This window comes from Lepisosteus oculatus, chromosome 4 (assembly GCF_040954835.1).
Source record: "Lepisosteus oculatus isolate fLepOcu1 chromosome 4, fLepOcu1.hap2, whole genome shotgun sequence".
Lineage (NCBI taxonomy): Eukaryota > Metazoa > Chordata > Actinopteri > Semionotiformes > Lepisosteidae > Lepisosteus > Lepisosteus oculatus.
The window spans coordinates 6,319,576-6,336,623 of NC_090699.1; the positions used below are offsets into that span (position 1 = coordinate 6,319,576).

A 17,048-nucleotide genomic window follows, 5' to 3' on the forward strand; every position below is an offset into this window, starting at 1 on the left:
AAGTAGTTAAAAGTACCGGGTGTGTTGGTACCTTTAAACTGGCTTGTACGCAGTCACGTGATTACCCGAAACCACTAGGCGCTACAGTGTATCTCGGAAACAACAGCAGAAAAACGCTACTTTCAACGACACAAACGTAGCACTAACGAATGAGATGTATTTAATCGTTGGTGCTGTCTGTAGGGGGGGTCAATCTCAAGGAGATGCGTTTTTAAAATGTTATGCCGACTCACACTCTGTCCGTATTAGGAACACAACTGAACGGAAATGAACTGGTTAAATGTTCCCGTTATGAACACACTTCTCACCTTGAACAAGACTCTCCTGTAATAAACTTGTTGTCACCTGCCTTCGCTTTCAACCTTCATGTCTAATATCGGCTCGTGAGAATGTATTGTCATACGGAGGTGTTTGCTGGCGTTTCAATTTGCTCAGGTCATCAACACAGCGGGATCTTCGAACACAGTGAAAGTTACCGCGATCTGCATCACAGCTATAATATTAATATTATGAAGAATCATTGTGAAATTCAAACACATCACAGTGCCATTGGATCAACGGCATTTCATCGCGATTTTATATTGTTTACAAGATGTATTAATGAGATTTACTGTTCCTCATTGCTGTAAATCTTTAAATTTCTCAAGGTTATATTTTTATTGTTTAAGTTTAGACTGATGACGCCAGAAGACGGGCAGTCAAGCTGTGTCACGTGATTTCACTCTCAACACCGCGTCCGAAACCTCAGCGCGTGAAAATGTTCTGGACTTCCTTACCTGCTCCTGATTGGCCCACAGGACAGCGCGCGCCTCATCGTGCGTGTGTATAAACCCCAGCGGCAAGAGAGGTAGTTATTCTTTCTCTTGAAGTGTTTTTGTATGAAAAAATGGGGAGAGGAGTGGGTGTGATGGATTTGCTTTTGCCTGGATTGTTAGCATGGCTCTGTGTTGCAGTGGCCCAAGCCCAGCTTGAGGGTCATGATGCTGTTTTTGATGAAGAGGAAGGTTATGATGGCTTTGAGCCAAATGTGGGTAGTCCTGTATTCCAGGAGACCCCACCAGATGGATATGATGGTTATTCTGCTGGAGAGGTGAGAGGGGTACTAAATGGGGAAGAGCAGGATTTGATGGAAATGGGCTCTGATGCTGAGGGGGAAGAGCTGGATAAGGACTCGAGTGCTGATGTGCAGAGAGATGTGGCAGCAGTGACAACTGGTCCCTCTGAAGCAGATCCTCCTTCATCTGACCCTGGTAGGGAGTTTCTTCAAATCTGTGGACTGAATACAACTGCGTGGTAGTCAACTAGTTCTGCTGTATTTTCTCTCAAAGAAATGCTGGATGCATTTAAAATCGTTATGACCAGTGGAATATCTGCATGGGTGCTTTACTCCTATTTTCTTTTGAGTATGTTACAGCAGAAATTCCTTGTGAAGGGGTTTTAGTAATCTAGAGTGACATGTGTTCTTGTAGCTCTTCACAGAATCAAGTAAAGGCTTATTCCATGCTGAGAATAGAGAACACTGTTTTGGCTGTGGAGCCTTCACCTGAAGATGGCTCCAAAGCTGGAACTGTTTTGCTCTTTTCAGCATGGAATAAACCTTTGCTGATGCAGCTACCAACTTGAAGGTCTTGTACCCAGTAACACTTCTTGCTGTCCTCTTCCCTCCCAGAGTCTCAGGGTGACCCCGAGCAGCAGCAATCCCACAGCCGCCCCCTGCTGTCCTGTGGCAAGAGCAGCATGATGCTCAAGTTCTCTGTGAGGAGGTTCAGCCGAATCTACCTGCTGAAGGGTGAGGTTCTACCCTGCCTGTACTTGCACTTGCCCTATACAGGGACAGGTTGTGCCATCCTCTGTTTTTGAGCTCCAAACCTGTTCATGCGCCGTTTGAGCTGTAAAACAAAGGATTGTGCTGCAGTGGTATCCCCAAAAATAGCTGGACAGCCTCTCTAAACAATTGTCCCTCTACCTCAATGGGTAGATACACCCCCAGAACATTCTGCTTGTCTTTGAACATATCATTTCATGGGAATGGGTAGGGGGATCTTGTTCCATACAATGTATGTGGCAAATACTTCTGTGATGATCTCTCTTAATTCTATGGAGTTGAAAGTGCCTCCAAATGAATGTGCTTTTTTTGCTCAATGGATTGTATCTCCCTAAATGGGTATGTCTGTGCACAAGATGCTTGAAACCACATTTACTGGGGGTTTGTGCTCTGCTAGGTAAGAACAATACTAATGCATGTATCTGATTCTTCTTTTTTTTTATGAAGACGCAGGGTGTGTACCATTGTGCTAAGCCTCCAGTTTCTATTGTAACCAAAGAGAACCTGCATGCATTCCAGTTCAGTACCCTTTGAATTAAATTGAGAGAAGAGCAGGCAAGTGTGGAGGACTAGAATTAGGGGAATGATGCAGTGGATGTCCCTTGCAAAGGGAAGATCTGTGTTCTTGCTTTGTGGTGCTGTACAGAGCTGCTGTGAAAGGCCACTTACCTGTAAGCCTCTAACACTCCTCCTTCTCCCAGGCAAAATGGCTCCTCTCTCGGTCACCCGTCTCCCAAAGCACTGTGGGCACAAGGTGTGGACCACCAAGAGCTGGCTGGTGCTGGTGGCTTCCTACAAAGGGTGTTACATCAGGACCTGGGTAAGGGCAGGCTTTGGGCTTGGACTGGCTGGGAACTTGTGTGAGCAGTAGTGCCTTAATCAGTCCAAACAGTTCTACATCAGTGCTCTTAACCTGCAACCCTGTTCCCCACCACAGAGGAAGAACCAGCGGCAACACTACTCCCTGACTGTGAGATACTATGACAAACAGCAGAGGAAATGGGTGACTGGCACTGTGTCCTGCCATGTTCCAGTTGTCCCTCCACCCCCACCTCCCAGAGGCCTGACCATCTCCTGCAGTGAGGTGTGCATGACTGTGACCCTGCCTGCTGGCCCCCTGGAGGAGATCAAGGTTCAGAGTGAGTGACTGGGGAAGGGCTTTTTCTGCTGGTCCCTGGTAATGCAGGAGGCTTTTACCTAGTCACTAATGGAACGGGGAGCTTGATGTGGTGTTTTGAGCAGTTCCAGGGTTCTCTAAATGTGCCTTGACACTGGATTATAGCATTACCCTGTCCTGATGGCTATTTGGAGATGCACCTTGAAATGATATGGCTGCCTCTACAGCACACTGGATAATCTATTGCTGATTTTGCTTTTTGCACCTGCAATATATAAAATCCTGCCAAAGGGAAATTGGACTCCTGTGTACCCTGTGCAGGTTCTTCTGGCGGCCTGGTGTCTGTGCTGGACACTCCATCCTGTGGATACTCTGTGACTGCAGGGCAGCACCTGAACACCCTGACCATCCTGTACACTGGCTGCCATGTTCGGCTTGTGGTGAGGCTGAGCTTGGGCTTTGTATTTCCTGAGTATTATGTAGGCTTCTCATCTTGTTAAACCAGCTGCTCTAGTTTTCTAATTACTACAGTGTATACACCCATCTACTTGTAGGTACCAATCAATTAAGAATTTGTAACCTGAAGTTGGAACAGACTGGCTGGAAGCGCATACACTTACAGCGAGCTTGCATCTGACAGACATGAAGTAAATGTATGAACGTTGAGCTTCATATGACTATTTATTTCAGTAGGAGTTTTAGATGGAATGAATCCACACATTTAGACAGGTCATTCCAAGATGCAATTTACTCTTGGTTATGCTTATTGTGGGATATTTGAGAGATTTTATAAAATAGGATGTGGGGTTGGGGGGGGTAAACTAACACTGTGGGTTGAAAACCTGGCTGTAAACATGCCTTCCACTGCTCTACAGAATAGCCCTTCTGGTAGTTCCTGGGTACTTTCAGATCTGGAAATGGGGTTGGCCATCTGCACACAACACCAGCACAACTGCATATGTCTTCTTTTCCTTTCCCTTGCAGGATCTTCACTACACTGTGAAGGTGGTGTACATTCCCAATGGTGGCCCAAGAAGGGAGGTGGTGGTGTCCTGCCCTCATCGTCCCTACAAACCAAGGGAGGGTGAGTGAATAGGTTGGAGAGTTGGTAATTGGCTCCATAGCTGTGCTGATGGATCCAATTTGGTCTTCCCAGGATGTAAACTACCCAAGAGCCATCGGGTGCCCTGTGGTCCAGGGAGGATTTCTCCAGCCCACTGCCTCTCCAAGGGATGCTGTGTGGACCCAGAAACATCCTCTTGCTACTATCCACTGGAGGGTAGGGCTCTCCTTACTGACCCAGTCCCAGACACCTTCCTGACCAGGATAATGAAGATCCTGACATGTTCCTCTCTCCCCAGAGTGCACTGCCGACAAGCACTTTGTCTTTGCTGTCCCTCGGACCATCTCTGTACCCCCTGTGGATCCTGCCAGCCTGGTGATTGCTGGCAACGCATCCTGCACCCCTGTCATCTGTACCTCGGAGTTTGCCATCTTCAAATTCCCTGTCACTGGCTGTGGGACCCATGCTTTTGTGAGTACACTGATCCCTTTAAAATCGGTTCTCCCAATTGTCTGTATAGGGGCCTAGAATTCCTTTATTGGAAGTAAGAGGGACCTGCTCAAGAGGCAGCTGATGGTTACTGACCTTCCTCTCTGCTCAGGTGGTAGGACAGACCACCATCTACTTGGCTGAAGTGGAGACACGGGCAAGACGCAATATGCAGAGCTATGGAGTCATTACCAGGGACAGCCCCTTCAGGTGAGCAGGGTTTTGATCGAGATCTATTGTGCTGGCCAGCTTATCACATGGAGGAATATGGCTTTCCTACTGCTTCCCCTCCTCCTGCTCTCCAGGCTGCTGGTGGAGTGCCGCTATGCTGAGGGGAACCTGGCCAGCACAGGCTACCTGGTGAAGAGCCCCTACCTGCCCTCTGCTGTCCTGTCCCAGGGAGTGTTTGGGGTGCAGCTCCGGATTGCTACAGGTGAGAGCAGTTAATTGAACAGCTCCTCTCAAGAGGGGAGTGTACAATGCAACATGGCTTGAGGGGTAAGAGAAATGACTGGCTATGCTAGCCTCCACAATGCCATGGCTTTATGATCCGGCCACAGCATACAGCTCCACCCATCCCTTCTCCATCTTCCTCTAGACGAGAGCTACTCCAGGTTCTACCCTCAGTACCACCGGCCCCTCCGGCTCCTGCTGGGGAACCCAGTCTACCTGGAGGTGCGACTGCTGAATGCTCCAGACCCCAACCTGGTGCTCCTGGTGCACTACTGCGTTGCCTACCCCCGCTCTGGCCAGGCTGTCTGGGTGCTGCTCTATGATGGGTGAGGGGCTCCTGCTTGTGCAGCTCTAACCCTGTGCTGGTCAGTGGGTTGAAGGCAGGGTTCTGATCTTGGTGCCTCTCTCTCCAGCTGCCCCAACCCTCTGGACTATGGCCACACTTCCACCCTGCACATCCACTCCAAGCTGCCTCTGCCCAAGCACCACCGCCGCTTCCACATCCAGACCTTCCAGTTCCTGGACAGCACCTCCTACTCCTACATCAATGAGGAGGTGAGGCTTTTTGTGGTTGCAGACTCTGTAGTTCCATGTGAAATATCTATGGCAACTTGATATGCAAGCCCTAATTTTAAAATCCCTCTTCCAGATCTACTTCATGTGCTCCACAGAGCTGTGCCTACCGTCTGAGCGGCAGTGTGTGGAGGGCTGCTTTGATGGCCGCAGTGAGTCTATTTAAGCTCTTCTCCGTGTGTTCCTTCTGTCCATGCACATCTGATGCTTTGCAATAGTATCTTTACCTCGGGAGCCCACTATCTGATCTTCTCTTGCAGAAATCCCAGTGCTGGAGAACCCAGATGCTGACAGGCGCTGTGGCAGGACCCCCTGTCCAGGAAAGAATGAGGGCCCCAGGGACTGAGGGGTAGGTGGGTGGGGGGGGTACCAGTGTCACTAAATTCCTATAGGACCCCTTTTTTTTTTTTTCAGGAAGTCCAAGGTCTGATTCCTTTCTGTCATTTTTCTCCCATTGTATGCATTTCCAGACTATCCTGTTTTTCCTGCCCATAATGGGGTTTCAACCACTTTTTCAGGTTCTTGCCTGCTGCTTCAGGGACTAGCAACCTCTGTCTGAAGAGCTGGTTCTGTTGGAGGATGTCAGTCCTAATAAAGATGTTGAAAGTGGTTCTGTGTCCTGTGTACCCTTACTGGAGTGTGGGGTAGTTGGGCTCTTGGGCAAGTAAAATGGGTGCAGTTATCCATGGTCATGTTACCAACCTGTAAGGGTCTAATGGTGTCCTTTGCCACTGAATTGTAGTTCCTGCAGGACTGGGTCTCGCTGTTGGTCAACAGAGATTACTGCCACCTCTGGCAGTGTGCTTCCATCATGAAGTGTCAACCTGACTTGGACGTTGTGGAGGGGGTTATAGTTCACTTGAGTAATAGGCTTTGCTATTTTTTTTTCTTGTATTTACTGTATGCAGTGTTACTTTCTCAAGCTTCACATCAGGTGAGGTTTTAGACCAATTGCATTAGAGAATGTTTGGGGAGCTCTACTCCATTGAGTGGGTTGTAGGCAGTGCAACCATTTCACATGGTGATGCCTAAATGTGATGGTTTGGCCAGAAGTATTAAAGGGTCCTGGAGCAGTTCTTGTACCTAGGGCATTTAAAATATGCTGCTGTCGAGAGGGGTGCAGCTGTACTATTAGTAGGCATGAAAAGCTTCCATGTTCAGAAGCTTAATTGCCAGTGGGAATTGGTCTAGTTAAAGACACTCTTGGGTGAGTGAGATAATCAAAGCTCTACTGTCTAAGAATGTTAATGGGCTTTGCTACCACAGAATAGTGACAGCGGCAGTCTTGTCATTGGTATTTTCATTTTGTGGAAACCCTCTACTGGGTGGGTTGTAGGACTTTCAGGAAGTTAAATTGGCACAAACGGTACTCCTCTTGATGGCAGTTTCAAATAAGTGCAGGACAATATGTTCCAATAAATTTCAGATGGATCCTTTTTAAAAGTGGCTTCTCCTACTTCACTGTAGTAAAAACCAAGCAAAGGAGGCAATAGAATGCCAGAAATGGTGGGGGAAGAAAAGGGGTTTGCAATAGAGTAGGAGAATAAAATGGCAGACACAGAACCAGGTCCATAAAAACCCCTCTAAAGAATGTTTGGATCACTTCCACAAGCATTCTGCACATTCAGTTTTGTTCACTGGATGTAGGCACCCTGGTGAGCTAGGAGTTGTAATCCTCAATTTCAAAGAGGATGAAAATGGTGACTAACTTGTCGCTACTGTTAGGGGTAAACATAGGGGGTAGTCTGATATTTGAGGAGGAAGGAGGATGATTTTACAATATTTGCACATCTAGGTGCCTGGATCTAATATGAGTGGCAGGTGCAGTATCCTCTACAGACAGGGATACTACACTGGCTTTACAGAGTCAATGGGAGGAGCCCAGAAGCAAGACTTCAGCTCTGTTGCGGTTAAAAGGACATTTTTGTCCTTAACGCTTGCATTCATATAGAAAAGTGTCCATGTATTGTCAGCTCTCTGGTGTTACTATTCTACAACTGTCTAGATTATTCTATCATACAATGCTAAAATACCCACAGACACCAGTGAAACGGTCAATAAATATTTACACATGGATATGTGCCATTTTCTAATCTCAATCCTTGCTCTGCTATGTGTATTTTCCCACACCTGCTGTATGCAATACAAATGAACTTGATCTCCACTGAAAACACCAAAGTCATCGGTTTCTCCTTGGGTTCTTTTTAAATCAGTATGCAAACCAAGGGCCATTTAAAGATTCGTGTTTCAAGCAACGCATTTTTAAAAAGTTAGGATTAGTAACTTCCTGTATCGCAAGACCATTGTTTTCATACATTTAATTGTATTCGGCATATGTATTTAGCCAGACCAAAGGGTGAACTGATAAGGTCCTGTGACGCCTAGCTCGGCACTCGCACACCCCTCAAACAGCACAAGCTTCCTCCTGGAAAGATACTGGGCAAACCCGATTCTGATGGGGACACTAGTAACCCCCCTGAAAGGGATAGGCTAAGGAGGGGGATAAAAAGACTTGAGACAGAACAGAGGGGGCTCCCGATTCCCACTGGACCCAGGAGACGACACAGGCAGCACAAGGGAAGCTGCAGAGTGCGAGACCACAGAGGTGCTGTGCAGAGACGTCTAACACCTGGAGGCAAGGAACTACTGGTTCAGTAACTGACGACCACGGGAGACACTGGTATTGGAACAGAGGTACTGTACAGAGACTTTAACACCTGAAGACAAGGAACAAGGAAACTGGCACAGCTAGCCGATTCAAACTGAGGGGAATGTAATACAGCCCGCAGAGGATTTCTACCGTTACCTGAACGGAGACGGGGCAATACCCCTCTCCTTCAAGTGGGCCATCAGAGACTACAGATACTAAGTAGAAACGTTTGAGTAGCTCTCTTCAGTATATTACAGGGAAGACTGCTGCCCCTCTGTATTCGTTATGACCCTGGGAAGGAATTTTTGCTTCTGCAAATGCTGTTTTCATTGTGTTTTTGGGTGATAGTGAATGTGAATGTATTGTAGTTAGACAATAAAAAGGGCACTTATACAATACTAATGCTTGTCGCTGTTCTGTGTGTGCATTGGTGATTCTGGGAGATAAACAGGACCTGTGGTAATGTAGAGGGGCCCAGGCACCCCGTTTGTATTGCTAGGTGGCGTAGTCGTACACGAGGCAGGAATATTCCTCGCCCAAAGGGTTCACCTTACTTTGACACTTATCTATTATTATGTAACCTTATTTTGTCACTTGAATCTTGTGATTTTCAGCCCCGGTGAGCTGGCAGAAAAAACATTTCATTGCCAGCAACTAATGGTGCACGGTGTATTGTGGATTTGATAAATAAACTTTCATTGATTGATTAAGCAAAAAGAAAGAATCGTACATGTGAAAAAGAATCAGGATTTTTTAAAGGGGGCACTGTGCACCAAGTTAACCCAGATAGTTCGTAATTTGACTGCAAAACAACATTGGAAACTCTACCGTCTCACATGCAGACCAGGGGAATCTTGGACAGTCTTTTTATTTTCAGATAAAACAAACGAACATAGACTGTATCTACAAGGAAGTTTAAAAGTACCAACACACTCGGTACCTTTAATTACTCGATGTGTTAAAATCAATTGCATTTTGTGCAACTTGAGTTCGGTGGGTGGACGTTTTGCATTTGAAAATAGCGCCTCCCTTTTCGAAGTATGATGCAAATACAGAAAGATCACGACCATCAGATCTTTCAATTGTGATCTTTGATAAGTTGACACCAATGGCAGAGAGTTGAAATGATTCCTGACAGATTTTCTGCATCTCCACGAAGACCTCTTTGAAAGCTTCATTTGTCGAGAACGTTATAATGATCGTTACACACGCTAGTGAAACTTGAAAAATATTGTTACAGTTGTGACTATAGATTACAATTGCAATTCGCGAGAAGAAACTTTCACCGAAACAGATTGCATCCGTTGGTTTCATCACATCAAGTAGTTAAAAGTACCGGGTGTGTTGGTACCTTTAAACTGGCTTGTACAGTCACGTGATTGCCCGAACAAACAAGGCGCTACAGTGTATCTCGCAATTGACAGCAGCAAAACGCTACTTTCAACAGCACCAACCTGCACAAACGTAGCACTAACGAATGAGATGGGTTTCTTCGTTGGTGCTGTCTGTAGTGGGAGTCAACCTCAAGGAGATGCGTTTTTAAAAAGTTATGCCGACTCACACTCTGTCCGTATTAGCAATACAACTGGACGGAAATGAACTGGTTAAATGTTCCCGTTATGAACACACTTCTCACCTTGAACAAGACTCCCGTAATAAACTTGTTGTCACCTGCCTTCGCTTTCAACCTTCATGTCTAATATCGGCTCGTGAGAATGTATTGTCATACGGAGGTGTTTGCTGGCGTTTCAATTTGCTCAGGTCATCAACACAGCGGGATCTTCGAACACAGTGAAAGTTACCGCGATCTGCATCACAGCTATAATATTAATATTATGAAGAATCATTGTGAAATTCAAACACATCACAGTGCCATTGGATCAACGGCATTTCATCGCGATTTTATATTGTTTACAAGATGTATTAATGAGATTTACTGTTCCTCATTGCTGTAAATCTTTAAATTTCTCAAGGTTATATTTTTATTAAGTTTAGACTGATGACGCCAGAAGACGGGCAGTCAAGCTGTGTCACGTGATTTCACTCTCAACACCGCGTCCGAAACCTCAGCGCGTGAAAATGTTCTGGACTTCCTTACCTGCTCCTGATTGGCCCACAGGACAGCGCGCGCCTCACCGTGCGTGTGTATAAACCCCAGCGGCAGGAGAGGTAGTTATTCTTTCTCTTGAAGTGTTTTTGTATGAAAAAAATGGGGAGAGGAGTGGGTGTGATGGATTTCCTTTTTCCTGGATTGCTAGCATGGCTCTGTGTTGTGGTGGCCCAAGCCCAGCTTGAGGGTCATGATGCTGTTTTTGATGAAGAGGAAGGTTATGATGGCTTTGAGCCAAATGTGGGTAGTCCTGTATTCCGGGAGACCCCACCAGATGGGTATGATGGTTATTCTGCTGGAGAGGTGAGAGGGGTGCTAAATGGGGAAGAGCAGGACTTGATGGAAATGGGCTCTGATACTGAGGGGGAAGAGCTGGATAAGGACTCGAGTGCTGATGTGCAGAGAGATGTGGCAGCAGTGACAACTGGTCCTTTTGGTGCAGATCCTCCTTCATCTGACCCTGGTAGGGAGTTTCTGCAAGTCTGTGGACTGAATACAACTGCGTGGTAGTAAAGTAGCTCTGCTGTACTTCCTCTAAAAGGAAGTCTGGAATGCATAGGAATAGTCATGACCAGTGGAATATCTCCATGAGTGCTTTGCATATGGCTGCTCCCACTTTCCTTTAAGTGGGTTACAGCAGGAATTCCTTCAGAGTGAAGTGTGTTCTTGTAGCTCTTCACGGGAACAAGTAACTGTTTATTCAAGGCTGAAAAGAGCCTTCACCTGAAGATGGTTCCAGCTGTGGAACTGTTTTTCTTCTCTTCAGCATGGAATAAACCTTTGCTGCTGCAGCTACGAACTTGAAGGTCTTTTACCCAGTAACACTTCTTGCTGTCCTCTCTTCCCTCCCAGAGTCTCAGGGTGACCCTGAGCAGCAGCAATCCCGCAGCCGCCCCCTGCTGTCCTGTGGCAAGAGCAGCATGATGCTCAAGTTCTCTGTGAGGAGGTTCAGCCGAGTCTACCTGCTGAAGGGTGAGGTTCTGCCCTGCCTGTACTTTCACTTGCCCTATACATGGACAGGTTGTGCCATCCTCTGTTCAGGAGATCAAAACCTGTTCATGTGCCATCTGAGCTGAAAAACAAAGGATTGTGCTGCAGTGGTATCCCCAAAAGTAGCAGGACAGCCTCTCTAAACAATTGTCCCTGTACCTCAGTGGGTAGATACACCTCCAGAATATTTTACTTGTCTTTGAAGATCACACTTTCATTGAGATTGGTAGGGAAATACAAGCTGTGGGCTAAATACTTCTGACTATCCCTCCTAATTCTGAGGTCTACAGTGCCTCCAAATGTGCTTTTTGCTCCATGGATTGTATGTCGTGCAGTGGGTTACTTGCTCCTTGCTCCATAGTTCTAATTATGCATGTTGGATCTTAAACATGGGGTTGGGTGTGGAACACAAATTGGGAGAATAACCTCAACCTCATGGTAGGTTGAGCTGTAGCCTCACTAAATGGGTACACCTGTTCTTGAAACCAGACCCTTTACCAGGGAGATGTTCTGGTAGGTTAGAACAATACGAATGCTTGTGTATCAGATTTTTTTTTTAATGAAGATATGAGGAGTGTACCTTTGTGACAATTCTCCAGTTTATATTGTTTCAAATGTAACCAAAGAGAACCTGCATGCATTCCAGATCAGTACCTTTTTGATCAATTCGATTGAGAGAAGACCAGGCAAACGTGGAGGAATTAGGGGCATGATGCAGTGGATGTCCCTTGCAAAGGGAATATCTGTGTTCTTGCTCTGTGGTGCTATACAGAGCTACTGTGAAAGGCCACTTACCTGTAAGCCTCTAACACTCCTTCTCCCAGGCAAAATGGCTCCTCTCTTGGTCACCAGTCTCCCAAAGCACTGTGGGCACAAGGTGTGGACCACCAGGAGCTGGCTGGTGCTGGTGGCTTCCTACAAAGGGTGTTACATCAGGACCTGGGTAAGGGCAGGCTTTGGGCTTGGACTGGCTGGGAACTTGTGTGAACAGTAGTGCCTTAATCAGTCCAAACAGCTCTACATCAGTGCTCTTAACCTGCAACCCTGTTCCCCACCACAGAGGAAGAACCAGCGGCAACACTACTCCCTGACAGTGAGATACTATGACAAACAGCAGAGGAAATGGGTGACTGGCACTGTGTCCTGCCATGTTCCAGTTGTCCCTCCACCCCCACCTCCCAGAGGCCTGACCATCTCCTGCAGTGAGGTGTGCATGACTGTGACCCTGCCTGCTGGCCCCCTGGAGGAGATCAAGGTTCAGAGTGAGTGACTGGGGAAGGGCTTTTACTGCTGGTCCCTAGTAATGCAGGAGGCTTTTACCTAGCCACTAATGGAACAGGGAGCTTGATGTGGTGTTTTGAGTAGTTCCAGGGTTCTCTAAATGTGCCTTGACATTGTGGATTATAGCATTACCCTGTCCTGATAGCTATTTGGAGATGCACCTTGAAATGATATGGCTGCCTCTATCCAGTGTGCTGTAACCTATTGCTGATTTTGCTTTTTGCACCTGCAATATATAAAATCCTGCCAAAGGGAAATTGGACTCCTGTGTACCCTGTACAGGTTCTTCTGGCGGCCTGGTGTCTGTGCTGGACACTCCATCCTGTGGATACTCTGTGACTGCAGGGCGGCACCTGAACACCCTGACCATCCTGTACACTGGCTGCCATGTTCGGCTTGTGGTGAGGCTGAGCTTGAGCTTTGTTTCCTGAGTATTAGACATGCCTTCCGTTTCCAATTCTACAACATGCCTGAAAGTAAGACCTTGTCTAAACAAATGAGTATTGGTAGGATTGTAAGCCTGTGGTCTACAAGAAGTTGGTTCAGATGATCAGTGCTAATCTGGCCTGTCAAGTCCCCAAGAGTCAGACTAAATTAGAGGGCAACTAGAAAGTGACTGTTAAGCTAAATATGGACTCATCTTCTTAGATGACTAAATGGTAAGGCTAGTTTTAGTCATACTAGTGAAGTAGCTGAACTTCTATAGCTGTTAAGCACAAACCTCTGTGTAATCCCCAGGACGGGCAAATCAATTGCAAGATGAACCCTTTGCTGCATGGATCTTCCTAATCTCTTTTGGTACACATGTATGGAATTTTGTCAAGTTCCCTTATTATAAATTTGAGGCTCCTATCAATACAGAGTTTGCTGATGACTGCTTGAGTTACTTAAACCTATTAAAACTGGGCAGGTAACATCTGCATTCTTCACCTCAGTGGTCTAATAGTTTTTCTGGCAAATAACGATCCCTTTTGACACTCCCATAGCTGAAGTGTTAATGACTTTGTGCTCTGAGCTTCAGGTGTCACAGCTCTTTAAGCTCATGTTATTAAGAAATGGGGGAATGCCAGCATGTGCTGAACAATGTTGGTGCCATGATCCTATTTCTCGCATAGCTTCACACCCAGCCACAAGTATGTTGACCTCTCTTCTAATTGTTTTCATGCTGTGGGCACTCTACTTTTCTGAGCACTTTGTCCTGGTTCATCACTTTGAGAAGATGAACAAAAACTGTGGTTTGATGGTGCCGTTGGAAAGCTGGAATGCAGAACATGTGGCATGTTAAACCAATATTCTTTGAGCATAGCTTCTTGACTGGAGATCAGTGCAAGACACTTGTTTTTTCTTGCTTAGTCTTCTGGTTAACTTGAGCACAAGCAACAGTGCATAAAATGGATGTTGTAATACAAGTCTCTGCATGCTGTGACTCAACAAGCACTTCAGTATCTTACAGAAGCCTTTCCTGCTTGGCTTGTCCTATATAAAGTACTGCCAGACTCCAGGTTGCTTTCTTCCTGCTGAAAGCATGGAGCACCACGAGCATAGCTTCCTTCCATGCCTCTTCATTTTGAAAATACAAAGGTGTTCTAGTTCTTAACTACTAGTGTAGATGCCGATCTAGGTACCAATCAATTAAGCAACCATAAGAACTCATGACTCGAGGTGTGTAACAGACTGGCTGGAGTTGTTTCTCTTGCGGCCAGCCTGCTATCTGTCAGACAAGAAGTAAATGTATTGTTGCATGAAGTTCACCATTCACACATTTCAGTAGGAGTTCTAGATGGAATGACCTGTTAGATGAGTCTGGGTTCACTCCGAGATGCAATTTACTCTCGGTCAGTCCCATTGTGGACTATTTTTGGGAGTATTTAATCTTTAAAATAGGATGGGTGGACGGTGAATAAAGACTGCAGATCATTCACCTTCAGGATGTTGGTTGAAATCTTGGCTGTAAACATGCCTTCTACTGTTCTACAGAACAGCTCTCCTGAAGGTTCCTGGATACTTTCAGATCTGCCGCTTGCCAACCCCACTTCCAGAGATTGCCATCACAACTTCATCTGTCTGATCCTTTATTTTTTTGCAGGACCAGCACTACACTGTGAAGGTGGTGTACCATCCCAGTGATGGCCCAAGAGGGGAGATTGTGGTGTCCTGTCCCTATCGCCCCTACAAACCAAGGGAGGGTGAGTGTATAGGTTTGAGAGCTGGTAACTGGCTCCACAACTGTGCTGATGGATCCGATCTGGTCTCTCCAGGATGTCAACTACCCAGGAGCCATCGGGTGCCCTGTAGTCCAGGGAGGATTTCTCCAGCCCACTGCGTGGCCAAGGGATGCTGTGTGGACCCAGAAACATCCTCTTGCTACTATCCACTGGAGGGTAGGGCTCTCCTTACTGATCCAGTCCCAGGCACCTTCCTGACCAGAATAATGAAGATCCTGATATGCTCTTCTCTCCCCAGAGTGCACTGCTGACAAGCACTTTGTCTTTGCTGTCCCTCGGACCATCTCTGTACCCCCTGTGGATCCTGCCAGCCTGGTGATTGCTGGCAACGCATCCTGCACCCCTGTCATCTGTACCCCAGAATTTGCTATCTTCAAATTCCCCGTCACCGGCTGTGGGACCCATGCTTTTGTGAGTACAGTGTTTGGGGGGGGGGGGGACCAGTTGAGGATAATCTAAAATCCCAATTGGATAGGGCTCTTCTGAGAAATGGGAGAACTACCTGCTTGTGGGAGGTCATTAAGCATGGACTGACCCAGCTTCTACCTTCTCTCTCTTCTCAGGTGGTGGGTGAGACCACCATCTACCTGGCTGAGGTGGAGACTCTGGCCAGACGGAACATCCAGAGCTATGGAGTCATTACTAGGGACAGCCCCTTCAGGTGAGCAGGGATACCATGTAGTTCTGAGCTCCATTTCATGATCTCTGGTTTAAGTTGGTAGCACTTCTGCTTCCTGCTACAATATTCTTCACTTGTGTAATCCTTTCCCCCCACTACTCTCCAGACTGCTGGTGGAGTGCCGCTATGCTGAAGGGAACCTGGCCAGCACAGGCTACCTGGTGAAGAGCCCCTACCTGCCCTCTGCTGTCCTGTCCCAGGGAGTGTTTGGGGTGCAGCTCCGGATTGCTACAGGTGACATCTTGGCTTATGCTTAACCCTTAGCAGAGGGGTGGTAGATAAAAAAAAAATAAAAAAAAATTGCCTTTAACAACCTGCTTTCTCTAAGATTCCCAACATTGTACAGCAGTATAAAATGCTACCCATCCCTTCTCCATCTTCCTCTAGACGAGAGCTACTCCAGGTTCTACCCTCAGTACCACCGGCCCCTCCAGCTCCTGCTGGGGAACCCAGTCTACCTGGAGGTGCGACTGCTGAACGCTCCAGACCCCAACCTGGTGCTGCTGGTGCACTACTGCGTTGCCTACCCCCGCTCTGGCCAGGCTGTCTGGGTGCTGCTCTATGATGGGTGAGGGGCTCCTGCTTGTGCAGCTCTAACCCTGGGCTGGTCAGTGGGTGGCAGGCAGGGTCCTGATCTTGGTGCCTCTCTCTCCAGCTGCCCCAACCCTCTGGACTACGGCCACAGGTCCACCCTGCACATCCACTCCAAGCTGCCTCTGCCCAAGCACCACCGCCGCTTCCACATCCAGACCTTCCAGTTCCTGGACAGCACCTCCTACTCCTACATCAATGAGGAGGTGAGGCCTTTTGTGGTTGCAGACTCTGTAGTTCCATGTGAAATATCTATGGCAACTTGATATGCAAGCCCTAATTTTAAAATCCCTCTTCCAGATCTACTTCATGTGCTCCACAGAGCTGTGCCTACCGTCTGAGCGGCAGTGTGTGGAGGGCTGCTTTGATGGCCGCAGTGAGTGTCTGTTAAGCAACTTCACTAAATTTAAGCTTTTTACAACATACTGACTTTAACATCTTCTGTGTGTGCTTTCCCCCTCCGTCTCAGAAATCCCTGTGCTGGAGAACCCAGATGCTGACAGGCGGTGTGTCAGGACTCCCTGCCCGGGAAAGGATGAGGGCCCTAGGGACTGAGGGGTAGGAGGGATTAGTGTTTCCAGTTGCTTGTTTGTCTTGTATGTAAATAAGGAACCCTCTTTGGGCATGTGTATACTAGTTTCTGCTTAATGTCTCTTAATGTTCCTTTTACAGTGAGTTGAGGAGTAGTTCCAAAGGGTGCTCCAAGCTTATCTGGTCCTGTGTGGTGGGATTTACCTTCTCAATTCATTTTCTCTTCAGGCTGTTCCTGGTCTCCTGTGGGGAGAGCATTCTGCTGATGGAAGTCAATCCTAATAAAGATGTTGAACTGAACTTTGTGTGTGGTGTGTAACTGAAGGTGGGGCGGTGTTTCTAGTCTAAATATACTGTTTTGGGGGAATTTGCCAAATGAGATTTTTACTCATGAATTTGAGTATTACTTAGCTTTTTTTTTTTGTGGTCACTCATGAGTTGTGGCTTCAATGAAGTTGCAGCCTGGTAACT

General features: G+C 46.9%; 2 protein-coding genes across 2 annotated transcripts; both read left to right on the forward strand.

The window, feature by feature from the left end:
- The first annotated feature begins 863 nt into the window (after window positions 1-863).
- Window positions 864-6,129, forward strand: LOC138238157 (zona pellucida sperm-binding protein 4-like). Its single transcript, XM_069188203.1, has 15 exons — window positions 864-1,250; window positions 1,670-1,789; window positions 2,527-2,645; window positions 2,763-2,964; window positions 3,264-3,382; window positions 3,927-4,026; window positions 4,099-4,221; window positions 4,304-4,476; window positions 4,607-4,704; window positions 4,800-4,927; window positions 5,093-5,273; window positions 5,361-5,502; window positions 5,597-5,672; window positions 5,781-5,869; window positions 6,039-6,129. The coding sequence occupies exons 1-14, from the start codon at window positions 887-889 to the stop codon at window positions 5,864-5,866; spliced, it is 2,031 nt and encodes a 676-aa protein (XP_069044304.1). The 5' UTR covers window positions 864-886; the 3' UTR covers window positions 5,867-5,869; window positions 6,039-6,129.
- A 4,282-nt stretch (window positions 6,130-10,411) lies between these two features.
- LOC107077222 (zona pellucida sperm-binding protein 4-like) lies at window positions 10,412-16,877 on the forward strand. Its single transcript, XM_069188469.1, has 15 exons — window positions 10,412-10,743; window positions 11,133-11,252; window positions 12,095-12,213; window positions 12,331-12,532; window positions 12,834-12,952; window positions 14,638-14,737; window positions 14,810-14,932; window positions 15,015-15,187; window positions 15,340-15,437; window positions 15,562-15,689; window positions 15,843-16,023; window positions 16,111-16,252; window positions 16,347-16,422; window positions 16,516-16,604; window positions 16,806-16,877. Exons 1-14 carry the CDS (start codon window positions 10,620-10,622, stop codon window positions 16,599-16,601), a joined length of 1,791 nt encoding a protein of 596 aa, XP_069044570.1. The 5' UTR covers window positions 10,412-10,619; the 3' UTR covers window positions 16,602-16,604; window positions 16,806-16,877.
- The last annotated feature ends 171 nt before the right edge of the window (window positions 16,878-17,048 follow it).